The 26,341-nt window shown below is 36.8% G+C and overlaps 2 protein-coding genes and 1 long non-coding RNA gene across 3 annotated transcripts; 1 reads left to right on the forward strand and 2 right to left on the reverse strand.

Moving 5' to 3' along the window:
* Positions 1-2,933: 2,933 nt before the first annotated feature.
* LOC125472193 lies at positions 2,934-5,772 on the reverse strand. The gene is made up of 3 exons (XR_007254116.1): positions 5,398-5,772; positions 3,867-4,124; positions 2,934-3,609 (listed from the first exon to the last, which is right to left on the reverse strand). It is a non-coding gene; the product is annotated as an uncharacterized LOC125472193 (long non-coding RNA).
* Positions 5,773-7,935: 2,163 nt separating this feature from the next.
* On the reverse strand, positions 7,936-12,406 carry LOC103937596 (ent-kaurene synthase 5, chloroplastic-like). The gene is made up of 12 exons (XM_009347547.3): positions 12,130-12,406; positions 11,856-12,036; positions 11,159-11,376; positions 10,931-11,051; positions 10,677-10,774; positions 10,359-10,582; positions 10,150-10,262; positions 9,298-9,396; positions 8,994-9,209; positions 8,759-8,900; positions 8,341-8,586; positions 7,936-8,235 (listed from the first exon to the last, which is right to left on the reverse strand). The coding sequence occupies exons 1-12, from the start codon at positions 12,377-12,379 to the stop codon at positions 7,936-7,938; spliced, it is 2,208 nt and encodes a 735-aa protein (XP_009345822.2). The 5' UTR covers positions 12,380-12,406.
* Positions 12,407-23,916: 11,510 nt separating this feature from the next.
* Positions 23,917-25,847, forward strand: LOC103937593 (cytochrome P450 71D9-like). The gene is made up of 2 exons (XM_009347543.3): positions 23,917-24,965; positions 25,147-25,847. Exons 1-2 carry the CDS (start codon positions 24,060-24,062, stop codon positions 25,765-25,767), a joined length of 1,527 nt encoding a protein of 508 aa, XP_009345818.2. The 5' UTR covers positions 23,917-24,059; the 3' UTR covers positions 25,768-25,847.
* The last annotated feature ends 494 nt before the right edge of the window (positions 25,848-26,341 follow it).

Raw genomic sequence — 26,341 nt, forward strand, 5'->3', positions numbered from 1 at the left:
AGGAGGAGTGGAGATGTATATGGCTATTTGTTTAAGGTGTTTGTGGCTACAATGATGAAGAATTGCATGTGGAAATAAAAGGGAAAATGTGGTGAAATGATGAAGTAGGAAGGTGGAAATGCATGTGAGATGTTGGAAAGGAAATGGGAATATGAGTAGGCCATGGCATGGGAGTTGTTTTGTTGGTGTAAATGTGTCATGGTTGCAATGATGAAGAATAAAGGGTGCATGTGGGGTGGAATTGAATGAATGCAAAGTGAATGAATAATGAAATGAGTTAAAGAGGGAGAATGTGGTGAAATGATGAAGTAGGAAGGTGGAAATGCATGTGACTTGTTTGTGGAATAAAGAATGAATGGTGGAATGATGAAGAGTTGCATAAAGAATGCATGTAGGGTTAGCTAGGTTGGCTTTGTTTGGGTGCATGTGTGTTAATGGTGGTTTTGCATGTGAATTGATGGATTGTTTTTGATGGAATGGATGGTTCTTTGCATGGCTTTTGAAGTGATTGTGGGCTTTGGAATTGGAAGGAAATGCATGGCCTTGGGGTTGGTTTAAGAGAGAATGGGCTAGGCCCTTTGTTTTATGTCCAAAATGAATACAAGGCCTTCAAATTCGTCCAACACTTTGGCTCCAATCATATGCTATCCATTCCAAGCCCAATTTTGCTCCAAAATGCATCTTTTTGCTTCCTTAGCCATATGAACCTAAAAACACATGAAAATGGCTTAAACTACTAAAACAACTATGAATTAACAACATAGATGCACGAAAACAAGCTAAGTAAGTCGCCTAAATATGCTCCTATCACTGGGCGATCGTCAGGGATGCTGCCAGATTGTTTGATGTAGAGTCGCTTCGATCCATCATGATGACGTGCATCATTCTTCACAACATGATTGTGGAAGATGAGTACGATTATGAAGCTGTTGATGAATATGAGCCAGACCCGATGAACAATTCAAGAACACGTATACATTGTGCTCATGACGCCACCGATGAGCCCGTGCAACGTGAGCCATTACAAAGGATAGACGTTACAATGAAAGACTCATTCAACGAAATACTGCATTTCAAATGCCAGACATGCACAATGTCCGACAAATTGACTTGATAGAGCACCAGTGGGCATTGAAACAAGCTCAAGATAATTAAGTTCATTTAGTGTGTTTTTTTTAATTTGGTATGTTTATGTTATTTTATTTGGTGTGTTTTATTATTTGGTATGTTTATGTAATTTTTTTTAGTGAGTTTTTAATTATTCCGTATGCTTATGTTTATATAATTTTTTTTAGTGAGTTTTTTTAGTGAGTTTTTAATTATTCTCTTAGTATAAAAACTTACCAAATTAATTTGAATAAATATTCAATAAATTGGAAACAACATAAATAATAAAAACAATAAATAATAAATTACAACCCAAAGTGATTGGAAAATTATGGGCTCCGATTACAAAAAGTACTCTATTCATCATCACTTAACCAATTTGTGATGCTAGGATGATCTTCTCTTGCAGTGCTAGAACCACCTTGGCTTGCTATCATTTCTCTTGCACACCTCCTTCACACCACGTCCGTTTTCTCTGACTTCCAAAAAAATTTAGAATTTGGAGACTTCCCTTCTAAAGACATGTTCATAATCTCACGATCTTGTTGAGCCCGTCTTTCTTCTTTAACATGTTCCCTTTCTTGCCTATGTAGCTCTCTTTCTCTCTCATTAGCATGAAATTCTCTCTTAACAACTGCTGCTTTTGCTTCCTCTCTAGCCTTATCAACCTCATATTTCGCCAATTCCCTCACCAAAGTCAATTCACCTTGGCGAGTAAGTTCTTCTATGAACTTTGCATAATCATTCTTGGAAGCACTCCCTTTTCTCTTTGAAGCCTTCTTACCTTGAGGCCTAATTGGATAACGGGTCAAACCCGATGCTTGTTCAGGGAGGGGCGTTTTGGGCACTTCTTCTGCATCATCTTCATGAACATGATCGGGTGTAGAGTGTAGAGGGGTGCTGTTCATGTGCACTTCTGGACCGACTAGCACAACTCTAAATTTAGGACAATCTTTGACAATATTTCAACATTCCCACCGGTTGAATGATTTATTTTTGCTTTTGGTTTTGGCAGCGTACCAAGCTTGTACTTGAAGTTCCTAAACAATAAAAACAAGTAACAAATAAATAATACAAATAAATAATTATAATGAAAATAAGTAACAAATAAATAATACAAACAACATAATTATAATGTAAGTAGGTAAAAAATAAATAATACAAACAATAAATAATAAATTATGTAGGTAACAAATAAATAATACAAACAAATAATTATAATGTAAATTTGGGTATCAAATAAATAATATATTATTACCTGATCCGAGTAATTTTTCCCACTTCGAATATTACTACTAGCTTGTGCCAAGACGTTTCTCCACGTACTAAACGATTGGCTAAGTAATTTCCAACAACTGAACATCGATTCTTTGGTTTTTTTCCCACCAATTTTCTCAAGAAAATTGGTATGAATAAGACTCCACATCTCTCACAACTGCATCTCATTACCCGTAAGCGAACTATGAGTAATTTCAACCCAGCTAGTACACAACGCAACATCTTCAATAAGCGACCAATTCATACATGCACCAGTGGTCATTTTATTGAAAAAAAATGGATTCAAACTTTGAGACAAGGAAAGGAATGTGATTGAAAGTAGTTAAGAAAATATGAAATTGTTGTATAAAGTAGATGATAATGAGAAGGTATTTATAGAAAAGTAAAAACAATTTTTTTCAGATTTTTCAGATTTTTTTTTTTTTGAATTTTTTTGAATTTTTTACAATTTTTTTTAAGTTTTTATTCAATTAATTAATCTCTACCGTTGGATATAAAAAAATTTGAATTTCAACACTCCAGATTGTGCCACGTGTCACAACGGTAACTTTTCTTAATTTTAAAACTATTTTTTCTTTTATTTTTTTATTTATAAAGAATATTAATATCCACCATTGATCTCAGATCGAACGGTGGATATTAAATCTGACTTTTTTATTTTTTTTGACCGTTGAGATTGAACGGTCCAAATTAAGTAACCGTTGACATCTAACGGACCGTGGGAAGCCACGTGGCTTCCCAACGGTAACTGACAAACTTTTTTTTTTTCTGATTTTGTGTCGGCGACGCGCCCCCACGCGCGAGTGGGGTGCACGCGCCTGACACAAAAAAAATTTAATATTGCCTGACGCCATGCTGACGTCAGCGTTGACGTCACATGGCCTCAGGCTCTCGGGCTGGCAATCCCCCACGGGCCCGGAGCTCGGGCCTCCACCTTCGGTCAGGCTAGCCCACGCTGGAGCTGATCCCCTGGCCCTCGGGCCCTTGTTCTATCCACCTTCCCCCGAGCTAAAAACCACGCTGGGCTTGCTCTAAGACTCCCATTGGACAGGGCAATGGCTCCGACCAAACAACAGACCCAACATCGAAAACAACGCGCTATGCTGCTCCTTGATAGCGGTTGCATGATGTTAAGGATCCCAAGTAATTTGATCTTGTCTTTTGGAGTGCGCATGACCTTCGAGGTCTTCAAAAGTTTGCATGACCTCCTAGTATTTTTCTAAACTGCAAAACCAATATATTTAAGGTCAAAACCAACTAAATATTCTGACGCAAAATTCGGCAAAGTTTCGCCTAAAAGTATAGCATTTTCCAAAACCTGCAAACAGTTAAAGAACAATAAAACACATCCAAGCAACATTTTCAATAGTTTAATTACATATATGAAATGAAACCAACAATCTAAACTTGATACCAATTATAATCACAAACAATACTTTTAATCAGAAATAAATCACAAGACCAACAAAATTATTTATTACCTATTTAGGATCCCTCTCCCTTGACAATTGATGTCGAGGCAAACCACTCCAACTGGACGGTAGTGCGGGGGCGTCGATGAGTGCATTCATCGGTGGATGCTTCACCAAAGAAGTCGATGATGTGGGAGCCTTAGACATTGAGGGCACAAAAGGAGGTACCGAAGCAACCAGCGTCGAGTAAACTGTCGGTGGAGCAGTGGTGGCCCAAGCAGCAGGTGCCCAAGGGGACACCCTAAATGCCCAACGCTGGGAAATCAACTGCAACATCAACAAAATAATTGAATGACAGAAATATCAAATAAATTCTCAAATTGTAAAACCAATACTAAAACTGAAATCTTAATTCTAAATTTAAAAAAAAAAAATTGTTCCTAAAACTAAAATCTTAATCCTAAAATTACAAAAATTATTTTTAAAACTAAAACCCAAATATTTTAAAATTTTAATCATGAAACTAAAAGCCTAATCTTATATTTAAAAATTGTTCCTAAATCTAAAAATCTAAAATGCAAACAGTTAACAAATTAACTAAATTCCTAAACCTAAAATTAAAAAATTAATCCTAACACTAAACCATAATCCTAAAACTAAAACCCTAACCTCAATCCTAAAACTAAAACCCTAATCTGCAAAAAACGTAAATATAAAAAAAATGCAGAAATTAAAAAAAAAAGGTATTTATCATAAATGGTTCATGAGACTGACCAAACTCATTATTTTGGTTTTTGAGTTTCAAAATCAATCAATTTGGTCCTTGAAATTCACCACCGCACGTCAATATGGTCCTTCCGTTAGAACCCCATCAATAATTATGTTAGTTTGCTTACGTGGCACAAATATAGGACCCACAAATCCAATAATGTAATGCCACGTGGATTTTACAAAAAAATAAACTATTGCAAAATTCTAAAAATCTGTAAAGAAAATTTCTAACCCACTTCCCTCGTCTTCTTCCACTTGCCCTCTCTCCTAATAGCTACCATCACATCTTTTTTCCTCCACCGCCCTCATCCACAATCCGACGGTAAGTTTCTTTTCCAATCAATCCATTCATTCTTAATGGACAAAAATTAATTTTATTCTTAACATTTTTCGATCGAATGCGAGTTCAAATTCAAACCCTAGCGTCGCATACCCCTAAAAAAAAAAAATAAATAAATAAAACAAACTTCAGGTTTATGGTAATCTTTTATCTGGGTCGATGGCAGATCTCGAAAATAGGCTCGACTTGGTGGGTAAGCCCAAACCCACCTTCTTCTTTAATCCGAGAGACCGATGCTCGAAACCCCGATAAATCTCAACCATTGTCGACGGTCAAGCAAAGGCTGGAAATCAATGGCCCTGTCAAAATCTCTGGCAATTGCCTGAACCCCCACCCCACACCTCCCCCACGAACCCCTACCCCTCACCACCCATCCCCAACCCCACCCCTCCCCGAACTCTAAATCCCCTAATCCTTAATCCCCTAATCATACAACACGAATTTAAATTACAATAAAAAATAACAATTTAAAGTATAAATCTAAGTTACCTTAAGATGGTGATAGAGGTGGTGATGCGGCGGAGGAGTGAGAGCTGGAAGCGATGATGCGGCGGGGAGGGTGATGCGACAATGAGAGTGAGTGAGAGAGGGCGAGAGAGAACTGGGTTCGAGAGAGGGCGAGAGAGAACTGGGTTCGAGAGAACTGGGTTCGAGAGAGGGTGAGAGCTCTATTCGTCACGCAACTTATCCTTCGTCGCGCAATCAATAATGAAAAATTGTAAACCCCGCCCAATTTTTCGTTGAACACGAAATATTAAAGACCTTTGATGCAGGAGGACTCACTCTTTATTTAATGAGTTCGCTGAATCTAGCAATGATGCATGTATCGGTAATTATTAAGAGGGGGTTAGAGTTTTTATAAATAAGAGTATTTTGCTTTCTAGAGGAGATGAAGTTTATGATGAATTGAATGGAATATTGAGTACAGCTTGAGAGAGTTTTCTCATTTTTGTTCTTGTTCTATCAACTTCGATATTCCAACGAAATTAACGAGGTATAGACACCCTTACAATCATTGGCCATTCTCGTGCAGAGAATCAACAAAGTTCCAGTGGTAAATGATGAGTTAATATTATATTATATATTTTACCTTATTCTTAGTATTAATTTATTAGTTATTTTGGTAGAATTTTGATACTTTGTTATGTATTTTCAATATAGGACATTCGACTTCCTCAGGAGCAAAAAGTAATCAAACAGATGAATTTTGCTATGATTCCAATTGGAGGATGTTCGTGTGCCTTTCAAGATGATTGTGTCAAAATTCCAAGTTTTGCTACCAAGCTGTTTGATCGTGGCGATGAAATAAAGGCCCAGCGCGCAGCTTTCCCAGATTGATGTTTCTGGATGTTTTGAGCATTTTGGAGGTCAAGATGGCGTATTTTGAGGAAGATTCCGTCTAAGAATTTGTAGGGGACGTCTTCATCTTTCAAAAGAGACATTGGGACCAAATCAGAGTTGATTTGGTCAGTCAAAAGTGTGATTTTCTAAGAACTCCAAATTCTAGTTCAAATAGGAAACTTTTTATTTTCTATTTTATCATTTTATTATGTTTCCTAGTTTTATACTAAAACCTTTTCAAGGTAGGGTTTTATTTTCTAGTAGTATAAATAAGACTTTTTAGCCATTAGAAAAGAGGGGGGAGAACGCAATACTTTGGCTTTGGAGAGCTTTTAACAAGTCAAGTTTATTTTTAAGGTGTTTTCTATCTATATTCTTAATAATATTTTGCTTTATGGTTGTTAGTAACCAGTTTCAATTGCTAGGGTAAGGCCACGAGCCTTAGCAAGAATATGTAGTTTCTTTTCAATTTACTTATGATATTATGCATGCAAGTTTTGAATTATTAATCACTGTGCTTTAAACTATCTATTTGTCTTAGTGATTCGCGACCATTAGGATATTTAGAAAAGTAACTCTATGCAATTTTGGCGGAGGGCTATCCCTAAAATTGGCGCTGGCTTCTTGTGGTTAATATGTGTAACTAATTAGGATGGACAACACGTCTTAGAAGTTATATGGTTTTTCAAAAGGTTTTCACAAAACTTAATGAGTCTTGCATGTTCACATTCGATATGGACGCCACGACGAGTTGCATGTTAGATATACGTTCTATGTTGGGGGTTCCAAATATGGCATACTTTAGAAAAACCTAACCTTCAAAATATGCATGTGTAATTCATAAGGAATTAGAAGAACTACGTAGGATTGTTAAGGTGACAGCTGAACCCTAGGTTTTACAAATTGACTTTCTTTAAATTGTTCTCTAGTTAATTTCTTTAATTGTTTTATTTTAAAATTCGTTTTTAATATTTTAGGTTATTAAATCAAGCTTTTCTAAACTTTGATTTCAAATAATTAATTAAGATTTGGTTTTAACATAAATTATTCATTCAATCCCGGTGTCTAAAATTACCCACTTGAATTCTATTACCCACTACTTGAGTCTAAAATTATTCACTAACTTGAACATCATAGAGCCTTTGACAAGCACACACACACATACCCCCCCCCCCACAACAAGGGAGGTCTTAGGCATCCTTACAGGTTGTTTATTGTTTTGCAAGTTGCTCGAGTTTGTGCTCAACCGCCGCTCACGGAGGTGCACAGATTTAGTTCTAACAATTGGTGCTTTCATTCAGATAACCCATATTGTTGTTGATGTGAATGTAACATTTTAGCTTAACTAAGCTTTTCTTGTCATTTAACTAAACTATGTCTGAAACTACTATTTAGACAATGAATTTGCATAAAAGGAGGGTGTCGTATGATCAGAACGTTGAAAAACCTTAGACAGGTCTCAGGTGACGTGGTCTGAGATTAAAATACAAATTTTAAGCTACAAGTTGTAACAATAACCTTTTTGACAAAGCTAAATGAATCATTATAATGAAAAATTAACCAAACTAAATTGGAGTTCGATCTCCGCATGAAGGGTGTCCACAATTGCTGATAATTAGAATAGTTGTCAATTTGCAGCCTTAATGTATACACATGCCATTTAGTTAATCACTTTTTACTTGCAATTCATTGAAGAACAATAAGTTCTCCAATGACTTCATTTACGGCTTTCATCATCTCGTTCCCAACATACCCATCATCCTTCCAATAAAAAAGGTGCATCACTTTGTTCAAGTTCCAAAACAAATCCTTGCAAGCTCTTGGAACTGCGCTACCCTTCTCCAGCAAAACAACTCTTAGCAGTTCTCTCGTCTCACTTGTTATAACGTTCTTAATATCATTGATCGCATCTTCCTCAGATACAGTACCACCACCATGAATCGTGGCCAACGATACAGCATTTAACTTCCCTTCCGCTAATTCTCTCTACAAAATATATTATTTGAGTTGTAAGTTAGTCCAAAACCAAACCAACAATGTTAGATGGTATACTATTCTAGTTCATAAGCGTATACTGGAGAGGTTGTCTACCTTAAAGCTTTGGACATCATTGAGAAGACGCCCACAAGTGCTCATAAGCGTGAACAGATACTGGAGTTCAGAATTTCCTACAACCTCCTCTGAAAGTTTAGGCCCAACAAAATAGAGAGCTGGGAGGACAATTGGTCCCAAGGCAAATGATGTTCCTGCATTTGCCATATATTCATCCATTGTTGGCACGGACTTGTTTCTCGACCACTCAGCTTCTTTTAACATAGAGTTCAGGCAATCCAACCACTGAAAAACATACAACAGAAAGTTAAAATGTCAAAATTAGTTACTGTTAAAAGGGTTTCATGATATTCTATGATACTTCATTAAGGTGAAGCACTTGAAAGTTTTTTTCTGATGCTCAGGAAGTCCTGATCAGTAATGCTATCAAAACCAAAACTAAAACACTTTATCTTACAATCTTAATTATGTGGGTTGTCACATTACGTCCTTGCAAGTTGAACGCTTTTACTCCAATCTCACTAATTGTGTACCTAAGTGCTGAAAATATGATTTCAACGTGCTTAGAACAACAATCAACACTTGCATCTACGTCCCACCTGCGGTTGAATAAAAGGAACACTAGTGATAACCATAACAAGAAGTGATTCATTAACAACAGATTGAGTGGAAACGGAAAAGGAATCACATACTTCTCGACCAATTGTATAAGGTTTATTAGTTCCTCTTCCGAACCATCAATGTCAAAGAAATCATCAACCACAGTTGTGAGAAATGCATTTTTGGCCCATGACATGCGAGCATCTGATAGTTCCGGAGGGAAAAGGTCTGCAGCAGCAGAGAGGTAGCAGTACGCTTGCTTCTGCCGAGCAAACTTTAGCTTGTCTAATCTGTGCTCAACAACCCACCTGCTTACATGGACCAAATTTCAGAATTCAGAAAAGAAAGAAAAGTAAACTAAAAGAGAAAGAACATGCTACTTTGCATTGCACTCACCTTTCAAGATGGTTGAACTCTTTACGATGTATAGATTGGCAAATGTTATAGTCTTCCACTGCCAGTTCGAGGAAATCTTCATGTCCAATATTCAAAGAGCTAATGAAAACAATGCAGTCCCTCATAATAATTCAGCAGATAATATCTTCTTAAAAAACAGGAAACTGAACGCCTGGGAAATCAGTTGTTGTAGAAACTTTGTAACATGAGGGTTATGGTCATGATGTGGGTTATGGTTACGACGAAGGTTGAAAGATTGCTTCAAAGTGCATGGAAATATGCTATCTTTCAGACTTTATTTGCTCCCACATCTAGAGTGCAAAGGGGATCTGCGAATAAGCCTTGTGGATACTATGAATCCTGGCCTTATGCCTATTATTTATCAAAGTTTTGCACACTTTTAAGACAAACCCCAAACACTCACAGTGAGAGACATGAATGCTCAAGATTTAACTAGAAACCAACTGCAGATTTTAGTTTCTTGAGGCTTTTTTATAAGAAAATAATATATAAATGGAGGAGCCTTTGTTAGGAATATTGACGAAGAGAAAGAATGATTATTCCGGATATTCACAAATATGTGCAGACTGCCTCTATTGATAGTGGTTGAAGCATCTCTTCAGACATGACTCTTGTTCAAGAGTTGTCAGGTGTTGGACATTAATAATAGCCGTTATTAATTTAATAACCAAGAAATACATCTCTTGCATGATTCCAATTGGTAGCTGCCATACAAACCAAGCAGTGGTTACGGACAAACTGTTCAAGTTTTAATTCAAAAACATGGCAACCGTTTTTGGACAACAAACCCACTGCTTCTACTTTATATTGTTGAAAATATAGGAGGTTCACCTATACGAAGATTTCAGAATCCTTGTACCATCTGTGTTGTAATTTTTTATAGCTCTCTTGGTTGATAACCGACCCAAATTTGCATGGTAAGGGGATTTAAGAGCATGATCCACCTGAAAACAATCAGAAATTGCATATAGAGCATAATATTTTTGGGATTGAAGAAAACATCACCAAATCTAAGAGACTTATCATATGTACGAAATTACCTCTAGGGCAATGTGCTTATTCGGTCTATGAGGCTGAATTAACATATTGGATAGCTCCTCTTTCAGAAAATGACTTGTCCAGTAGTTTTGTTTCTCAAGAATTGACTCATCTGGATGTATGATGATTTCGGAAGCCCTAAACAATTCTAAGGCAGCACTAACGTCCTTCAAGTATCCTCCGTAGGAATTGAAGAAACAATCTTCGGAAAATTTTACTAATGGATCTACATAGACAGCACATAAATCAGTTAGTTAATTTCTGGCAGTTGTCAACCCCAATTGGTGAAGACCAAGCTAGGCACCAATATTGAAAAATACCTGCAGAAATTTCATATCCATTAACACGTAAGAGTCGAAACGCCATTGCACAGGTGGCAGCATCTGAAAATATTTCTTCATCCCCCTGCAGCCATAATCTGCAGTTTCTCGGCTTATGTCATGCTCCGACATGAATAAGAACCAGTTCGCTATGTCACTAAACTTAATTTTTCGCTTAAGAATATACTCTTAGAACAATTGTGTTACAACAGAGCTGGTGTCTACATAAATATTTATAAGGGAAGTTTAGTTACCTGTATGTTTCATCGATTACGCTTCTAATTTCCTCCCTGAAATGTCGATCAATACCCAAACTTTCAAGGCTGGAAACCATAGAAAGACGAGCATATTTATCTAGAGGATATATCGTTGGAACTGAAAGTCAATAAAAATTAATCAATTAACTGTAGTGTACCCGTCTTCATGTAGTGATAATACACCTAGTTAGCTAGAAAACTAGTAAAATATATGGAGGGAGGAACCTGCATTCCCAAACTTGTCTAAGAGTCTGCGGAGGTACTGAAGACAATCAGCATTCTTAGTGTGAGTAAAAGCAGCGGCTGTGGTTGATGGTGAATTAAACAAGGACCCATTCTTCCTTTGGTACTTCATAACCGTCTGCCAATCCTGCAACTCTGCATTTCCTTCCGAAATATAAGCTAAGAAGGCTCTCCAACCCTCTGAGTTGCTTCCATTTCCTCTAAAGGATAACATTTGGAAACAAGATAGATGTTGACTTTGAATAGTTTAGAATGCAATATAAAAAAAATAACCATTTTTTAGAGCATAAGAACAGATTCAATTGTGCACGTGTTTATCAATCCATATCTGAAGAAAGATATTTGTTATTTTACACCCTGGTGAAAGAACACTTTCCGAGTTTATAATAAACCTACATCTATAGATTTGAGCTCAGGTGGCTTGAATAGCCAAGCCATGGCTTCGAAACATAGCAGCAAATGTAATTGTCACAACAACAATGACGACAATTTTATGCAAGTGGTGGGTTGCCCTCGAGGATAGGACCTTGCTCTTCAACTCACTATTTCCCAGATCCAAACTCTCATCCTTCCCTTTAGTTTAGCTTAGAGTAGTAATATCGCTTGTAATAATAGGGGAAAAATGTAACAACAAAGGAATACCTATGACAACAATTAAAAACCCAAGAATACGTCATACCTTTGAAGCTCAAAGTCTCTCATGTGGAAAATACTGGCCAGGGTTGATTCTCCAAGGGGAAGATTGATATCCAAATTCATTGCGGATTGTATCAAAGAAGGAAATATTATATCAAATCCAAGAGGAGATTGTTGCACTTCATCGGTAGCTGAAGATATATTTGACTCAATAAAACGTAGTCCTACAGGAATAAGGGAGAGGATCAGATGTTCATCATAGAACATTAATTATTAAAGGAGGAAATTTACTTAGCAAGAGCAACAGATGTGTATACCGTTGTTAATTAGCTCTTCACCAACACTCCATTGCTTTAGTGCAAGGATACATGCTAACGTAGATAAAAGAGCATCTTTCTTTAACAAAGGATGGAAATTTGGATGACCCCATGACCCGTCATGGAGTTGATTACACAATAGCCAGTTGACACATTCAGGGAAAAAAGGGTCCTGAGAATTTGGAGAAGGGACCATTGCCACCCAAGCAGTATCGTACGAGGAAACAGAGAGATCAACCTTATTGAACATCTTCTTTATTCTTTGTTTAGTCACCTCAAAGTTCTGCTTAAGTTATAAGAAGTACATTTAATAATTTTAACAGCATAAAATAATGGTACAAAGGAAAATTGTGTTAAGTCTAATGAATGCAGAATGGTTTGGTGGAATTTGGTTGTAATTCGGATGCAGTTCGGATGTTTATGGAAGATACAATAAACTAGAAAATGTATGATACATAATAAGGGGAAATACTAATCCAGGTATGCATTTATAGTCAACTATGGTGTCATAGGTGTTGTATAATTTTAGTTAAGGCGATGTGTTGGTTGGGTTAAAGACTCAACCTTACTCGCTGTTCACACAAATTTTCAAGTTGTATTGGTTAAAAGCTCTAAAATTTGCAGCCGAGTTGCTCGTTTCCTGACTGTTGGTTATTGTGGATTGTTGATCATGCATGGTGTTAGTCATGCAATAAGACCATATGTGCATGCCAAGGAAACATATGCATGTGGATTGTTGATCATGCACTAGGAACAGAAGTACATACCAACGAAACAGGTGCTTACGGATTGTTGATCATGCACTAAAAACATATGTGCGTAGTAGAACTGAAATATATCGCTGGAGTAGATCATATTAACGGACAAGTGCAGTACAATCAACGGCAAGCTGGGACCAATCAAGGTTCACGATCTGAATGGAGTAGGTTTGCGAATGTGATCTGGAGGGGTGGCAGGGTGGTCATGTTGACAAGAAAATGTGTTCACTGATTTCCAGGTGTAATTTCTTAGAGTATGTTTATTGTGGTTTAGAAAGGCTTAATGATGCCACTTGTCTTAAGCTCACATGCTGAGTGTGTGGAAGAATGAAAAAATATCAGTCACATTCTTTAGTTTTGCAGATTCAATTCTTCTTCCTTCTTGCTTCCCATTCAATCCAAAATTGTGTATAAATCAATAATGCTCTTTCATTCTTCTCGTTACACACACACACACACGCGCGCACGTACAATCTGAATCAAACTCTAAGAAAATCCCCGTGAGGGGTTCTATATGGAGTTGAAAAAGTGATGGATATAGTCAATTTTAAAGCTCCGATTAATCTTTTGGGCTTTATAAAAGAATATCTTCCAATGATGGGCTCTATCTTTCGGGCTCTATATGGGGTCATATATATATATATTTATTTATATAGTAATTTGATTAAGCGATGATTTTTTTTTTTTTTTTGTGTTTACTTTTTTTAAGTTGATTTTTGGACATGTTATCTTAAATTTTTTTATGAACCCTTCAATCTAAAAATTTCAAATTGTGACAAAGTTAGATTTCATCACTTATGAATCGTTCGTTGGATTAAATTTCCTTATCTCAATCTCAACTACGCCCTCTGAAATAATTTGATTCACATATAACACAACAATTTACCTAACACCAATTGGTAAATTAGTATCATACAATTTTGAAAAAAATTATTTGAAAATTTCACCCATCAATGCCCATGAACATTGAATCAATTTGAAATTTAATTCTTATGGAATTTAAAACAATCATTAATAAGCCAAATTGCAAGAAAAATAAGTAAGATAAAAGAATTTAAAAAATAATAAAAGGAGAGTATAAGTGTATTCGCAAGTGGGGGTAGAGTGATAGAATTTTGTTCATATGGATTGCTACTTTTTTTGTGAAACCCACTGTTTTTTAGGGCTAGATGTAGCCCGATTTTATACTATCCAAGACAGGAAGTTGTTAGCCCCAATGGAAGATCTAGTTCTATGTTTCGGCTCATTGATGATGAAATTTATTACTGAGGCTGGAAATGTGGTAACCTCGTGGAAAATAAAGCCCTCATTAGAGATGCTCTAACATGACCTCAGAGCCTAGTTGAGTCTGAAAATCTTGGCGTTTCAAGTTTGTGAGAATCACGAGTTGAATCAGGGCAATTTTCTCGTTGCTACGAACTTCGATTGCTCAGATATGGGTCTAACATTACTGGGCCTAGGGGAAATGGGCTGCGAGCACCGATCTTCAAGGGTGAGGACTTCAATTTCTAGCAAATCAAGATGAAAACCATTTTCCAACCCCATGAGCTCTGGAATCTGGTTGAGAAGGGAGTTGATGTCCCGGAGAAGAAAGAAGAAGATCTATCAGCTGCTGAAAGAAAACATTGTCAAAGATGCAAGTGCACTGGGCATTATACCGTTAGTAAGGATAAGCGGTGCAGGTTATAGGTCCTTGCCAATCTTGTCACTTTGAGTGGGTTCTTGCTATGTACACCAAGCCTTGGGGTCACAATGACTATTCAGGATGTTATCTCTGATCAGATTTTTCCAAGAATTACGAATAAGGAGACTGCTAAGGCTGCTTGGGATATTCTAAAGTGGGAGTTTCGTTGGTGATAAGCAAGTGAGGTTAGTGAAATTACAAGGTCTTAGACGTGATTTTGAGTATACGTGTATGGATGAAGATGAATCTCTATCTGTGTATTTGATTAGAATGTTTGATCTAATATATCAAATGAAAAGCTATAGTGAAGAATTGAAAAATCAGAGAATTGTACAGAAGTTGTTTATGATAGTATTGCTTATGTGATTGAGTATCCTAAAGATCTTTAGACTATTGATGCACAAGATGTGGTAGCCATTTTGAAAGGTTATGAGCAACAGCTGAATAAACTTGGTGAAAATAAACCTGAGAGGGCATTTGCTAGTATGGATATCTCAACTAAGCAAAACAATAGGTTTGGTGGTTAATCTAGCAATCTCAAACTTCAGAAGAAGTTCAAGAACAAAGGGAAACAATGGACTAACAAGACCACTGTCCTAGCGAAACAAGAGTAGGGTAATTATGTGGCAAAAGTACCTTGCAAAATATTTTATAAACTGCACTATGGTGAGTGTTGGAATAAGTAGAAGCCAAAATGTCACAAGTGCAGCAAGTTTGGCTATCTGGCTAGAGACTGCAATCTCAACAGCAGTGTGTAGCAAGTGAATTACGCCAATCAAGTGGAGGAGATAGGAAATTTGTTCTCTATAAGCAAACCAACCACTGACCATAAGAACAAGGATGTGTGGTATATAGACAGTGTGTGTAGCAATCATACGACCTCAAGGGAGGATTGGCTTGTGGAAATATATAGAAATGTCAAAGCTAAAGTGCAAGTAGGAATTGGAGTGCTAGTGGATGTTGTAGGAAAGGGCTCACTTGTCATTAGGACAATGAGAGGCAAGAAATACATAAGAGAATGGAAATCAGCTTGGACTAAGAACAAACTTGGGCAGGACTCTCTTATTTGGCATAGGAGATTTGGCCATCTCAACTATCAGAGTTTGAAGCATCTGCTAGAAAAAAGGTCATGATGCTAGGATTGCTTGAAATTCAAGAAAGAAATGAGGTATGTCAAGGATGTGTTATGAGAAAACACCATTGAGATGCATTTCCCAAGGAGAAGCATGGAAAGCTACAGAACCATTGGAGCTTGAACATTCTGATGTTTGTGGCCCCATGAAAATACAGATATTGATAACAAATACTTTTTACCTTCATTGATGATTACTCTCGGATGTGTTGGGCATTTTTCTTGAGGAAAAAGTCATAGATTTTCAATGTGTTCAAGAAGTTCAAGTCAATGGTGGAATTACAAAGTGGCTACTCACGGAAGGAAATGAGAATTGACAGAGAGGGAGAGCTCACTTCAAATGAATTCAACACATTTTGTGAATATCTGGGAATAGAAAGACAGTTGATTGTAGCTTACACTCCACAACAGAATGGAGTAGCAGACAGGAAGAACATAATCATTGTGGATGTGGCAAAGTGCATGCTACATGAGAAATGGATACCTTATCTTCTTTAGGGTGAAGCAATTCACAGATCTGTGTATCCATTGAATAGGTGCCCCACAAAGGCCTTAGATGACATCACACCATTTAAGGTCTCTTTAGTGGAAGAAAACTAGGAGTAAAACATCTGAATGTATTTGGTTCGGTATGCTATTTTCTTGTACAGAGCAATTTGAGACATAAAGTACAACTTACAAGCACAAAAGGAATCTTTGTTGGCTATAACACATGGGAAAAGGGACACATGATTTATAATCCAAGCAATGGGCAGATTCTAATCTCTATAGATGTTTTATTCAATGAAAATGCTAAATAGGACTGGGCGATAAGTTCAGTAAAAGAAGTCCGAACACCCACTCATTGCCACAAAATGTGAACTTGTGAAGAAGTAATGAGAATGAAGTTGAGTCTGTCACATCAGAACAACACACTAAGTCAACTACTACTCTCTCTGTACCATATTAATCTTGGAGTGAAGCTTCTAGTTCACAGACTAGCTCTATTGATCCTGAGAGCTATGATGTAACTCCTCTTAAATACAGAGGATTAGTGAAGTTTATGAGCATTGTGGAACCAGAAAGCTATGTTTGTGGAACCAAAAAGCTATGCAGAAGCAGCAAATGATGTTTCATGGAACAAAGCAATGCAGATGAGTTGAGTATGATAGAGAAAAATCACACTTGGGAACTAGTAAGCAGACACTCAGATAAACATGTGATTGGAGTGGAATGGGTGTTTAAAACCAAGCTGAATCTTTGATGGACCAGTTCAAAAGAACAAGGTTTGATTGATGGCAAAAGGTTATCCACAGAAACCATGTATTGATTCAATGAAACCTTTTTGCACTAGTGGCTAGGCTAGATACTATTAGAACCCTTTTCGCCTTTGGTGTTCAGAAAAATTGGAAAATACTTAGTTGGATGTTTGGTGGCAAATTCACTCCGCACACCCACAGGAAGCGCAAGTCTTCAAGTGGAAGGTTTGGTGGAATTGGGTTGTAATTCAAATGCAATTCACATGATTATTCATAGGAGGTAACCATTATTTATAGAAAATCCATGAGACTAGAAAAAAAAAAATTGATAGGAAATAATAGTAAATTATAATTAAAGAAATTTTTTTGAAGTGTCATATGAACTTATACACATTTTTCAATTTATTATAAGAACTAAAATTTTAAGCAATTTGTCATATCAGTTTTCCGAAAATCATTAATTTTTCATCTCATTCTAACACTATAATTAAGTTTCCATCCAAAATATTTGCACATGACTAGTGTTTTGGGTTATTTCAGCCATTTGAACTCATTTTCATTTCATTATTTGCCATGAGCAGTAACTTTATAAAAGCAATGTAGGTTGGATATTTACCATTGTTTTAGAGGACAACTGTACTTTAAAACCACGTGATATATGTTTTGAAGATTGTACTCTTGGAGAGAAACTTGATCAAAATTATATCATGTCATTATGTTAAGTTTCATTTTTCTTTTGAATAAAAAATATTATTCCATTATATAATCATTTTCAGTTTTTAGTACGTAGAAACCTTTATATTTTTGTTTCGTTGAATGCGACTTTTTAGAAAGGAAGTGGAGATTTAAAATGTCCTAAATAACTCTAAACACAAGTCATGTGTAAGACACACAACTTATTTTGAATGGAAAACTTAACCGAGTTAAGGGTATATAACAATTTAATGATTTCACAAAGTTGCTAATGACAAATCTTAAAATTTTAATTCATATGACAAATTGATAAGTGTACGTATAAGCTCATATGGCATTTAATTTTATTTTTTTTCTTGTAATTAACTATGCTAGAAAATAACAGTAACGACTAATGAGCATCATGAGTGGTGATGGAGATAATTAGTAGATTTAAATAAAACTAACACAGGTTATCTTACCGTACTGCTCTCTGGTGTGCCATTAAATTTCAGGACTGTTTGAGCTGCATGTGGCAAGAAATTATTCCATATTATTTTTGTTTATTTATTTCTGAAAAAAAGAAGGTATAGGTAATGATAAGCAATAAAATGAAACAAGGATAATACTGTCGGAGAGGGAGAGAAGCAAAACCTGATGAGGTGAAAGTGGAAGTTGAACTTGAACATCTTAGAGTGTTGAGGTGGGGGAAAGACACGGTTGTAATAACTTGTATCATAATGAATGTACAAAGAGAATGGTACTCGACAGTTGAAACCCCAGAAAGTCTAGAGAGCTCGTCCTAATTGGATATATATGTTTGTGCATGTGGACATTAAGAACTACATGCGTTGCCGTCTGCATCTCGCCGGCCTTTCTTCAAAGCGTAGCCATCTCTGTTTCCCCGGCCTTTCTTCAAATCTACAATTGTTGCCGTCTTTGTGTTGCCGTCTTGGTTTTACGTATTCTCGTGCGTTTCAGAAATTAAGGCATACACATAGTTTAGCGAACAAGAAAGCAAGCAATTGAGTAATTAATTATATATGCAACTTTTGTCCCTGCCTTGCATGTTTGCAAGCAAGTGGCACTATTTCTTTCGGTATGAGTTGTTAAAATTTCTTGATTACAACAATATATTTTACTATAAAAGTGACTACCAGAGGCGTGTTACAACTTTTAGCGATCATAATTAAATAGATTGAATTGACTTTGTTTCATACTTATTATAATGTTTGGATCGAAACAGACTCGATGTTAGTCTTTCATTTCCTTCGCTCCCTTTTTCGGTCCCTTGGCAGCTTCTGGCGGACCGGCAAAACTGTTTGGAGCGTCTTTGGTTCATGTCATTTTTTCTAGAAAGTAGGTTCATGTCATTTACAGTGTCTCACATTTTTGTAAAGTAATCAAGTAGCAGATACTTTGACATGTTGAGAATGAATCCAACATTGATGGGAAGAAAGACCTTACTTGGGCTTATAAGTAAGTTGGGGTACTCCTCATATTGCCAATTAGTTTTATGGTGAAACCTCAACTTTCTTCGTAGTATCAAAGCAGGTTGTTCAACGTGTGAAGCCAAATGGCCACATACGCTCCACGTCATTCCGTTGCGTTGTTCGCGTGTTAAGCTTGAAACGTGATGGGGCGTGTTGAGAATGAATCCAACGTTGATGGGAGGAAGGGTCTTGCTTGGGCTTATAAGTAAGTTGAGCTACTCTTAATATTGCCAATTGGTTTTATAATGGAACCTCAACTTTCTTCATGACAAACCATGGTGCTATGGGCTCTAATTTTTCTTGGTGGGGATCGCCTCCAGTTTTTTTTTTTTTTTTTTTTTCTTTGTCATACAGATTGGTTGATAATGCCTAATTAAATAATGTTACATTTCGGTTGTTACAACCTTTAATGTATTTTTACCGAGGTTTCGGCTATATTTACCCCTCGTTATACTCTCTTTTATAACAAAGGTAGGTATGGATGCTTTTGCCCTAGTCTATAACATATTGAAAAAAATGGTATCGGACTAGTTATTTATTCGAGTCCTACTTACAATTATAAAACAATGCGACTAGAGAGTGATGATAGTAATAATTAGTACAATTTTGTCTAATAAAATCTCACGAATTGCACTATTTCGACTTAGTGTTTTAGCTATTTCAGTTAGTTTCATTTTTAACCAAAATTTCTTGTTTACAGTATTTACTTTACATAATTCCGTCAAGATCCATTGAGTCTATAAAATTGCAATCCAAGCTATAGGTAACTTATCGTTATCTTCTTTATCTTGTTGATTTGTATTGTTTTCACTGTTCCTTTCAGAATTATTTCGTTAGCACTAGAAAAAAAAAATTGAAATTCTTTTATCATTCGAAGGCATAAAAAGAACATACTTTACATTGAGCTAGTTCCCCAATTAATATCACAATGGTTTTCCCCACTCAATGCCATAGTTGTATGATTAATAGTGTCGTAGTAAGAGCCAAAAGGATGTGGCTTTGTCAAATGCAGAAACGGAATATAGACGAATGGCAAAAGGAGTACGTGAGTTTCTGTGGCTCCAGTGGTTACTTGGTTCTCCACCAACATCTGCATCAAAATTATTTTGTGATAGCAAGGTGGCCATTGACATTTCTTATAATCTAATTTAACATGATCATACCAAACATGTTGAAGTGGATAAACATTTTATTAAGGAGAAGTTATATGTGAATGTTATTCAATTCGGATCAGATCTCTTGTCCTGTGGAATAAGAATGGTCATACCAGCGGAGTCACTCAAACTTGGCCTATTGTTCGGGAACAGGGTGACGGTGGTACCGTTGCTCCGTCTAGTCCAGCTCCGCTCAAAGCTGTTGAGTCCATGACAGAACTTCTGAGATAACGATATTCAAATCAGCATTACTCGAGCCCAGAAATATCATGTTCCTACATTTAATATATGAATCAAGCACTACCCTTAAAAGAAGGACCAATAACCTGACATGGCGGACTGGTAAAATCCTGGCTCGCTAGAGACCAAATTCAACCCAGAAAAATCTTGGCTCACTAGAGACCGAATTCACCCAGATAAAATCCTGGCACACCCGAGACCAAATTCGCCCAAACACTACAAGCACGATATCCAAATTGCCATCCAAATCTCGTAACCCAAATCCCACTTAAATTCCATTGGACTACGAGTTGGCTTGATGACATTTCTTCGAAATTTTATCCAAGGGTGTTTCTCTTGTGTCGTCATTACAAGAGATTGTAATTAAAAAATTATTTAATCTTGAATATGTCCGAACATGAACAATAAAACCGTATTCTTTTTGAATCGCGGTGAAATTTTGTTGGAATAAGTTTGTTCCCAAATCACAAATTTCTGTCAAGTCGGAGAGCTTGACGAAGTGGACAGTATTTTGTCTGGGAAGAAAATGAAAAGTTGTGGAGGACGAAGTGGTTGGAAAAAGTTTGGAAAAGCACCAAACTCATATACGATCCAACTTTTCCGGTTCATTAGAGAGATGGTGCGTCAAATTTACATCAAATATAACTTTTAACTCTAAATTTTCGTGTGCGTTAGAAATAGATTAACACATAGCACGGATAACAACTAAGCAGAAAGCAGAAGCAATGATAATTTGAGTTAAGACCGCCCTATGTCTTTTTTAGCTCGTGAGAGGAAAGAACGTTAAATACAAAAAACAGGGGAAAAGCCAAAACTAAACATTTAGGAATCATTATAATAAATTAGGCAAAATGTAATTCCAAAAAGACAAACAAACCAGTGGAGCAAGGTCAACAAAAAATTGATCATGATAAGAGGAAATTTTTAAAAACAAAGTCGGAGATGGATCTAATCAGGTACTGCTGCTGTTATTCTTATATAACCAAGTCGCCCCAGACTATTTTATCAACATAGGCAAATTTACTTAATAAAATGAATAAGAAAGCTTTAAAATAGGAGTAGGAAAGAGAATCGGAACAACGAGTCCCCTCAATCGATCCAATTCCTAATTTTTTTGTATTTGAGAGCATCTCGAAACCCTTTCAGTTTCACGGTTGTTGGGAAATTTGTAAAGGATGGATATTATTTGAAGATCCACCTCAACATAGAGTAGGTCCTACGCCAGTGTTCGGAACTGCATTCTCAGCTGTAGATATGGTGAAGATGGATTTCCTACCATTCAGCAAACAAGGGTAGAAAATCCGTCTTCATGTGAAGGTTCCATACCTAGGGCTATGGGACGAGACAAGGCCCGAAGGTTGAAGGAAATGGGCAAGGCAACGGATGATTACGCCACTTAACAGGAAGTGTCGGTCTCATTACAATTAATGGCGGAGCAAAATGCCTTTGCCGCGGAAGAAAGGAACTGTATGCATGAAGAACGGGCCAAACAAATACAAGAAGAGATGGATAATAAGAATATGAAAAGGAACACTTCGAATTACACTCCAATGAGTAAGACCTATTTTGATAGGAAAAAAAAAGAAATTATGACTCGGCAGCAGTTGTTTATCTCTGACTATACTCCTACAATGGCGGATGATGAAGATAATGATGATTTTAGATATTAAATTTAAATTGTTGTGGTTTTTAAATTTAAGTTGTTGTAATTTTTAAATTTAAGTTGTAGTTTTTAAATTTAAATAATAAATTATGTTTGGTCCTTGGTTGGAGACGGTTTTTTGTAACAGGGCTAAAACGAGCCCTATGACCCTATGACCCTCGGTTGGAGATGGTAAGAAATATAACCTTGCACTGTTTAATAAAATATTAATTTCTTGGAGGACCAGAGGGCTAAAACGAGTCATCTGACCAGCTTTCGGTTGGAGATGGCCTTAGCACTCTCAGTCAGGATGTAAGCATTTTATTAGTCTTTTCAATCATGCTGACCTGCAACATGGTTACAGAGAAAGGAATATGGTGGGGGATGGACTTGCTAAGTTAGGCCTTCCTTCGAGTCTTGGAACTTTTTTTGTACCCCTCCTCCCAGTGTCTCCGTTGTTTTAGATGATTTAAGTGGTTTCTCTAGGCCTGGAGCAGTTGTTGTTGGCTTTTGAGCTTGTTTTCTTTCTTCTGGGCTTTAGCCCCATTGTACACCAAAACAAATTAATTTAGAAGAAAGTACAGGGGAAATGTATTTGTGAAGGAATGAAGTGAAAGGAGGATGGTGCGATGAGAAGACGGAAGTGAAAAAGAATTAACTTTAAATCTAGCATTAAGTACCTAATACCCTCCGATCTTTCAGTGTCCTTCCAGATTGATTTTAACATTTTTAAACATTCTAAACAATTATCTAACAAATTAAAAATATCACATTCATTAAGCCCAGTTAAAAATCTACTAAATTAACTAGGACTTACTTTGTTTTCAAAATCAATAAAAGGTCATCAAAATATAGTCTCCACCAACTAATGATCACCGTCACCCCATCAGGCCATCACCTCCAAACCCAACGCAAAACTACCAACTCCACCTACAACGCAAGCCGCGAACATCTAGAAGAAGGTCATGGAGGTTGCTTAAGTATGAATTGTTATGATGCGGCCACCACCATCTTCATCGCCCACAAAGAAGAAGTTGAAGATTTATGAGCCGAGAATCGACGAACATGAGCAGAAACAAACTCTTTGAAACTCTTTGATACCCTTCTGATGTAATTTCAATCTGGATCCATTTTCAATTCAATTCAATATTCGTTTCATCATTGGGTTTCATATTTTATAATATATGTTGAAATTTAGATTTTGAGATAACTAATATTAATGTTGACCATATTATACTCAGTTGATGGGTTCTAAATATAATATATGTTTGAAAATTCATTGGAGCTTAACACGTGATAATTTCAATAAGTTGAATATTTACATAGAATATTTAAAAATATTGAGATTAATTTGAAATGACATTAAAATAATGAGAATTTTTAAGTACTTAATCGTTAAAAATAATTAAAATCCAAAAAAAAAAGAGCAGATGGGCGCAATAGTGCTCATCGATTTGTCTCTCTATAACAACTAACTATTTAACTTATTACCGCTATCATTAGCAAAAAGCTTAGAAAATTGTGCCTAAGCACTGACATTTCTTTTAGGAATAAAAAAACAAAGCAAGAAGGTGAGATGAAGGACAAGTACTACTTTTTTTTTTGGTAAAAACAAGTACTACGTTTTTTGATAAACAAAAATCATTTCTTTGCCAAAAAAAAAAAAAATCACTTCAAATTTTTTTATTTGATAAAATATAATAAAAAAATAACATCGCATATCTTTTCAAGATTGAATTGCGTTTTTTAAAGTAGTTTTGTCCACACTTAATTATTGATTAGCGCAGCAAAGAGAAACCAACAAGTTGTCGTTTCCTTGCATCAAAGAAAATAAAAACATCTCCTTTCTCTGCGTTATGTTCACTGTACAATCTAACTAGCAAGCAGCTTTAATCCAAATTCTCCTGTTTTTTCCTCATGGAGCATCAATGGCCTTCATTCCCAATCATGTTTGCCTTCTTGCTCTTTATAATCATGGTACTGAAAATAGGGAGAAGTGGCAACACCAACAACTACGCTTCAAATCTACCCCCCGGGCCATGGAAGCTACCATTCATAGGAAACCTACACCAGCTCATCGGCTGTCTACCCCATCACGGACTACGAGACTTGGCCGAGAAATATGGACCCCTTATGCACCTGAGGCTTGGGGAAGTTTCCACCATTGTTGTTTCATCGGCAGAGTTTGCCAAAGAGGTGATGAAAACCCACGATGTTATTTTTGCATCTAGGCCACAGATCCTCGCCACGAGGATCTTGTCTTACGGCTCTACAAACATTGCCTTTGCACCGTACGGTGATTACTGGAGACAACTACGAAAAATTTGCACACTAGAGCTTTTAAGCACAAAGCGCGTTCAATCTTACCGACCTGTTAGGGAAGAAGAGGTACTGAAGCTGATTAAATCGATTGCTTTACAATCAGGGTCAGCTGTCAATCTTACTCAGGAAATCTACTCATTGACGTACAGCATCACTTCACGAGCAGCCTCTGGTAAAAAAACCAGAGATCATGAGAAGTTCATATTTGTTGCCGAGGAAGCTGGGAAAGTAGCAGGGGGCTTCGCTCTTGCAGATCTATATCCCTCTGTTAGCTTGCTTCATTTGGTAAGTGGAATCAGGCCTAAGCTTGAGAGGCTGCATAAACAAGCCGACAGGATAATGGAAAACATCATCAACGAACATCAGAAAGATCTTGAAACTACAAAAAATGTTGAGGGCGAGTCAGTGGAAGATCTTGTACATGTTCTCCTAAAATTTCACGAACATGGTGGTGCGCTTGAATTTTCACTTACTACTAACAACATCAAAGCAGTAATCTTTGTGAGTACACTTTCTGTCCATATCAGAGATATCATGCTTTATTAAGTCAAATCAGTTTTCGATTTCAGTTTTATTACCCCAGTTCTTGTTTCTTAATATACGACCTCAGAATAATATGAATTCTTGTTTCTGGTTAATTATTAGTCTTTCTGAATTCTAATTCTACATGAACCTTTTTCAGGATGTTTTCTCGGCTGGGAGTGAGACATCAGCTACAACTGTAGATTGGGCAATTTCAGAAATGATGAAAAATCCAAGAGTAATGAAAAAGGCACAGCGTGAGGTGAGGGAAGTGTTTAATAGAAAAGGGAAGGCAGATGAAACAAGCATTAGAGAGATGAAGTATTTAAACGCAGTAATTAAAGAGACGCTGAGATTACACCCTTCTGTTCCCCTATTACTTCCAAGAGAATGCGGAGAGAAGTGCGAGATTGGTGGATATGGAATACCTGGGAAATCCAAGGTAATCGTCAATGCGTGGGCTATCGGTAGAGATCCCAAGTACTGGACTGAGCCTGAGAGGTTTAAACCAGAGAGGTTCCTTGACAGCTCCATTGACTACAAGGGAACAAACTTCGAATACATCCCGTTTGGTGCAGGAAGGAGAATATGTCCGGGCATATTATATGGTCTGGCAAACGTTGAGCTCCCGCTTGCATTGTTGCTATACCATTTCGATTGGAAACTTCCCGATGGAACGAAGCACGAAGACTTGGACATGACCGAGACCTTTGGCATCGCGGTCCGAAGAAAACAAGACCTGCACTTAATTCCGATTCCGTATCATCCTCCGCCTAATTGAAAAATCTCAAGTATAACAAAGTCAAATGCTTGTATGTTTCTTGTTATTGAAATAATCGTCGTCGTTTTGTTCGTAGTATATATCCCCATTGTTACACAGCTTGTCACATTATGAAGAGCCAAATTCATTTCAGTGGAGAAAAAACATAAACAACTAAACTGAATAATGAGAAACGTTGGAATAATTGTTGCTACGTTCGAATCTGCTAAATGATGAGTTAGATACTAAAAGATACTAAAAACAGAGGGATATTGAAACCCATCGCAATTTAGTCTATATACGTGAAGGGATGATATGGTGGTGTGTGGGGGTATTTTAAAAAAAATTAAGTTATTTTCTGATGAATTAATCCTAGATTGTTAATGTTATAAGCATTTGAGGAAGTGAGTGGGTTGCATTATAAAGCTTACAAATTTCGGTGGAAATGGCACCTTAGGGGTGGTGAAGGCGTCGAGGGACATTTGTTGGCAACACAATAAAGCGTTCCTACGACGCGAAGTGGCAAGGCGAGGCGTCGACAAATCGCCTCAAGGCGGTGCGAGGCGTACCCTATTTGCAATTCTGGGCAGTATGA

Source organism: the organism of the source record quoted next, unplaced genomic scaffold, assembly GCF_019419815.1.
Source record: "Pyrus x bretschneideri cultivar Hongxiangsu unplaced genomic scaffold, Pyrus_bretschneideri_v1 Contig66, whole genome shotgun sequence".
Taxonomy (NCBI): Eukaryota; Viridiplantae; Streptophyta; class Magnoliopsida; order Rosales; family Rosaceae; genus Pyrus; species Pyrus x bretschneideri.